This window comes from Eriocheir sinensis, chromosome 10, assembly GCF_024679095.1.
Source record: "Eriocheir sinensis breed Jianghai 21 chromosome 10, ASM2467909v1, whole genome shotgun sequence".
NCBI lineage: Eukaryota > Metazoa > Arthropoda > Malacostraca > Decapoda > Varunidae > Eriocheir > Eriocheir sinensis.
In genome coordinates this window covers 3,924,110-3,929,709 of record NC_066518.1, presented here as the reverse complement: position 1 = coordinate 3,929,709, position 5,600 = coordinate 3,924,110, and the positions used below count along the sequence as shown (strand labels likewise).

General features: G+C 44.3%; 1 protein-coding gene across 3 annotated transcripts in view; it reads left to right on the top strand.

Moving 5' to 3' along the window:
• Positions 1 to 4,841: 4,841 nt before the first annotated feature.
• The window catches only part of LOC126996458 (lactadherin-like), a 176,358-nt gene continuing 175,599 nt past the window's right edge, over positions 4,842 to 5,600 (top strand). For all 3 annotated transcript variants that reach the window (XM_050856921.1, XM_050856919.1, XM_050856920.1), the window contains exon 1: positions 4,842 to 5,195. In XM_050856921.1, the coding sequence (XP_050712878.1) occupies positions 5,193 to 5,195 (3 nt within the window). In that variant the 5' untranslated portion in view covers positions 4,842 to 5,192. The remainder of the gene's footprint in view (positions 5,196 to 5,600) is intronic.

Below are 5,600 nucleotides of genomic sequence, written 5' to 3'. Positions count from 1 at the left end.
TCAGATCTTGCGACGCTTACCCACCCAGAACGGTCACATGAGCAGCATTAGGAGCATTTTCTGGAGCGTGAGTTGATTTTTTCGTTCTTTGACACTTGTGGTGGCCAGGCCGGAGTTTGGGTTCGTTCGTTTGTTCGTCTATTTCCTGAACAATAAAATCTGTATAATGAAGTTAATTTTCCATTTGAAAGTAAATGGGACGAATTGTAAATTTCTCTCCGTGAATCATCTGGCCAGCATGTGTTGCCAAAATGTGTATATTCGTTCCTCGGAGGCTTGAGACAGCCACCGTGTCTTTTTATATTATTGATCTTGTCGTACTTTGAGATATTCTGAAACATTGCGAAAAAATTGTATTTCGAGCTCGTATTTTCCGTTACTTCATTATGCCTCATCAGCGGCGAGGCTCGATATTGGGACATCCCCAACCCCGCTGTGAGAAGCGCCTGCACTCACTGGTGCTGCGCTTCCTGAGGGACAAGTTTTCTGTCTATATGGTTCTCAGCAGCCCCGCCTCGGATCATCTTTTGTTGTCACCTGGAATCAGACCGCTCTCGTCACCACTAGCAAACGTTTACTAGCTGTTACTTTCTCTTCCTTTCATAGAACACACACACACACACACACACACACACACACACACACACACACACACACATACACGTATTTATATATTTGTCAATTTTCAGCCTTTATTTTCCCGTCTATACACCTCTTTCGCCGTCGTTAGGGTTAAAGACGCGCTGAAGGGTGAGCTCCAACGATGAGGGGGGAGGGTGTGTTTGTGGCGGTGCATTCCTTCTGGCGCTCAGGTTACTCCGCGGTTCTCCCCGTGATCCGAGATACGGTTAGAGTCAAGGTGAATGAGTCAGCCGTAAGTGACGCTCAATCACATCGTTATTGCCTTAAGGTGTCAAGCATCGACCATCGACGGTGTTTCAAATATAAGTGGTCAGCGAATTGTTTATGAGGCGTTTATTGAGCAGGGATGTCTGATTATCGGACACCTATCAAATAGTTATAATTATACAGTTAATCTTGAATTAAATTATGAATGCTACAATTTTTCTATAAATACAATTAATTATAACAGGAAATTTGATGTACTACAAAAAAAAAGATAGTCAGTTGGAGGAGCAGATAAGAACAACATGCTTGGTAAGGGAATGCTGTGCGACCGGACAGACGCCGGCAGGGTACAGAGTGGCCGGCGCTGCCTGAGTGGCGCGGAGACGCCCCAGCGTCTGTCCGCCAGGTTCTGTCGTCGCGGCGCGGCTGCACCGCAAACACACACACACACATAAAAAATAAAAAAATTGGGACGCACTCGTCTCTTTTGGTTAAGTTTATCCTTTTGATGAGTGGCTTCGAAGATATTCAATTGCTTTCAGAAAGAGAAATGAATGTTGTTCCTCCATAACTTACTCGGTTTACATAACGAAAGAAGTGCGCCAGACAATGACTGCAGAGAACAAAACTTGGTGCATGCTTCTTCAAAAAGATAATGCGGGCTGCCGCAGCTCGTTAGGATCACTGTCGTGTTTTGGGGGCTGTGTGCACGATGGATCACACATCATTTTGTATGACAGCGACATCTCACACTAATCAGTGGCATTCATATTTTCGCGCTGGTAGAGATGTATCATGTTCGTAGTTATTAAATAATCAGCTTGCATTAAGTAGGTAAATTATACATTATCGCTTCATAAATAATATGATACTCATTAAACATTGTTAGCATACCAGTTGATAAGAGAAAAAGGAGATTGTGGTTTGTGTGGTAATTAGAACAGAATTAGCAAAACAACAACAACGAAGAACAGGAATGAAAACGAGGTGGTCAAAGAGAAAGGAAGTAAAAGATATAGACCATAAAGAAAACAATAGAAGAAAAGAAAATATAAGAAGGAAGGAGATGAGGAGATAGATGAAGAAATGGAGAATGCGGGTAACAGAAGCAGGCTAATCAGGAGCAGGATCAGGGGAAGGAGGAGGAAGAGGGAGAAAGGACACCGTAGAAGGATATTAGAGATAAGTAGGAGGAGATAAAGGAGGAAGGGAAGGTAGGTGATGACGATGATGATGATGGTGTTGATGATGATGAAGATTATGAGAGGAGAGGAGAGGAGAGAAGAAGAGAGAGAAGAGAAGAGAGGAGAGGAGAGGAGAAGAGAAGGAGGTGAATGAGGACGAAGCCGAGGCCGAGGAAGATAAAGAGGAAGAGGAGGAGGAGGAGGAGGAAGGAGATGATGATGGTGATATTGGGGAAAGCATTAGACATTACATATTAACCAAACCAACGGCGATATGCATTAAACACGACATCCATCAAGAGATTAGAACGAACTACAGTGTGTGAGATCAAAGCACATCGAACTTAACTGACCCGGCTGCGTATTTCCCATCTCTGTATAGATATGTGGCGCCCGCTCTTGAAGATGGCAGGTTATGTTATGTTATGTTAAGTTAGGTTAGGTTAAGGATAGGAGGAGGCACCAGAGGGTAATTTTGAGTGAGAATTACAATGGGAGTATTTTCCAGTACACCCAGTGGTTATTCCCGGGCGGGGTGGAAAAATTTGGGCGGCTTTTCCGACACCCTACGCCCCTGTCCACCCAGCAGTGAATGGGTACCAGGTATTAATCGGGGGTTGTGTCCCGTCTCCTGGGATCTGTTCTCTTCTCCTATAATTCCTTACCCTTCTGTCTCTCTCCGGCATATGACCACAGATGCTGCGCCGACTAAACGAAACTTTCCAACTTTTACCCCGTGGTTAGTTTCGAAGGTACAGCCGGGCGTCTTCACTTAGGAACCACATACCCGTAGAGAGATTGGGAATACGCGACCCGACTGAGGCTTGGGCAGAGAAGATTGGCCTGAGAATAATGTTGAAACGAGCTCAGTTATATTGAGTTGTGAGTGATCGAAAAATATGCCTTAAATTTCAATTCTTCCCTCGTTACAGTTTCTCAGTGGAGTCTGAATCTGATAATAGCTTGATGGCTAATGACTTCAAGGTGCTTTCTCTCCTGGTTTGTGGTTTTCTTCCCCCCATTACTACTACTACTACTACTACTATGGGTGCTACTAATGACAAGAATATAGTAATGCTCTTATAAGTAATGACACTTTCTTAATTGATCTGAACCATACGGCGATAATGAACGAATATGTTAATCCATCTTGTCGTTATGTGAAAGGATCCCCAATTAAAGATCAGCTTCTAACCCGAGTTACCTGGCAGGTGAAAGCACGCGAAGGGAGTCAGTCACCTCTCCTCGCCTCATTAGGCCTGCTTTTTAGTTTACAAGACGCCCCCTTATTGGCAGAACTGGGTTAACGCCTGCGACTCCGGTGACGTTGTGTTTGTGTGTGTGTGTGTGTGTGTGTGTGTGTGTGTGTGTGTGTGTGTGTGTGTGTGTGTGTGTGTGTGTTTGTGTTTGTCTGTGTCTGTGTGTCCGTCTATCTATTTTTTTGGATATTTATTAAGATTTTTTTAAAATCTACTGTTTGGGTTTGTCCACGTCGCTACTGTCTCATTTTCATTTTCTCATTGTTGAATCTGGCCTAATGTGCCGTATATGGCCTTTCCCAAACTGTCGCGATGAAGCATATTCTATTCATGTGATTCTAGGGACTTTTGTCCTTGATGAACAGTGTCTCATGTGATTCATTTTGCAAACTATGCTCAGCCCAAGTAAGGCAAAACAGAAGCTAACAAGATGTAGATGAATGTGTGTGTGTGTGTGTGTGTGTGTGTGTGTGTGTGTGTGTGTGTGTGTGTGTGTGTGTGTGTGTGTGTGTGTGTGTGTGTGTGTATATATATATATATATATATATATATATATATATATATACATATATATATATATATATATATGTATACACACACACACACACACACACACACACACACACAAACACACACACACACACACACACACAAACACACAAACACGAACGTGAGGGGTGTGCACCGTTTACTCCACTTTCCTTTATAAAGGTCACAATATTGCTCGGGCTCGTATTGCACTAATCACGCGTCCCGCCTAAATCGCTTTCTTTAGTAATAATATAAAAATAATTCACGAACGAATTCCCCAAAGACTTTACGCCTTTGGGGAATTTGAGTGCTTTCAGAAATATGTATATTTTAGTGTTTTAGATAAAGAAATGAAATAAAGCACAGCAACTACAGCTTCTATTCTACGAGAGGTGTCACTGTTTCGAAATCCCAGTGAGTGGAGAAACTCCTCGGCAGATGGCAGAAGGAGAATTTTATATTGTTGCTTGGAAACTTGTTTAACTAGAGTGTTTGCAGCGTACAGCTCTCTCCTTGACGGGGCTGAAAATAGTGTGCTGAAAGTGTTGCTTATCGCAGGCATCCAGTTACTGCTGTGGGTGTTTGGTGTATCAGATAAAAGAGCATCGAGTCCCCGCAGGCGAGGCGCGTCCCGTCCAGTGGCGCTGCCGCGGGGTGTTGGGGAGCGATAGCAGGAGGCCATTAACTCTCCTTTGTCTGAGGATTTTCCCCTCTTTTTAGATTTCACACTGCGTCTCCAGTATTTTGTTTCCCTTTTTATAAGGTAGCGAGTTATGACAGCCCGGTGTGCCGCCATGCTGGGTGGGTGGCGAGTAGTTCCTGCAAGGTAGTGGTAGCAATACAGTATTCAGCAGCCTTATCTAACGATTATAAAGTTGTCATACTTGAAAATAGCTTCACCTCACTGAAGTTAGTTATTAAGATTAATTCTACGAGGAGGGCTGCGAGGAGGCCGGGCAGTGGGTGGAGGCAGGTGGCGCTGGATTCGGCCTGGGTCGAGGGCTCGAGGTGGCTGGCGAGCAGTAGTGTCACGCAACGGCTTGTGGAGTGCGGGCGTCCTGCCGACCCTCTGTGCGGGCCAAACCCAATCTGTTCTCTGTCGCTGCGCAGCGTGACTCCACATGTGTTTCAAGTTTCTGTTAACCTCACGGGCTGTGCTGCCGTGCTGTCATCGGGCATTTGGCCGATACATGTGAACTTTTAGTGCTATTCTTTGGCAACATCTGTTTAAATACTCGCACAATTGTTTTAACCAGTCAGTGTGAGAAGTGATCTGTTGCTGCTGATTGTTCAAGGATAGCCTGAGAGTGAACACTTACGTCAGGAGAGCAATGTCATCACGGAGTTAGGCCGCGGCCGAACAAAGATCATGGTAAGTAACTGCAGCCTCACTCGTTGAAATCTCTTCTGTTTGTGTGAACGGAGGGGCGGCGAGGCAGCGAGGAGGGATGGACGCGGGTCAGGAAAGTAGCGGGATCATGCCTTTCATAATTATATTCTGAGTGGAGCGATATTGTTTGGTACAAATTTATCATCTTAATGCTGATACATATAGTTCACAGTAGCAAGTCTGATAATTACTGACATTGCAGCCTTCTCTTGCCAGACTTCCCATGACAGTAGCAACGGAGTAGAAAAAAAGTATGGCATCGCAAGATTTCTATGCATTAATTTGTAAATTATGGATATTCAGGCGCCTCAGACTTAGATACTCACTACAAACACAGAACCACGTCTTGGTAATATCAAAATGAAACGAGACTGTAGGGCACAGCAA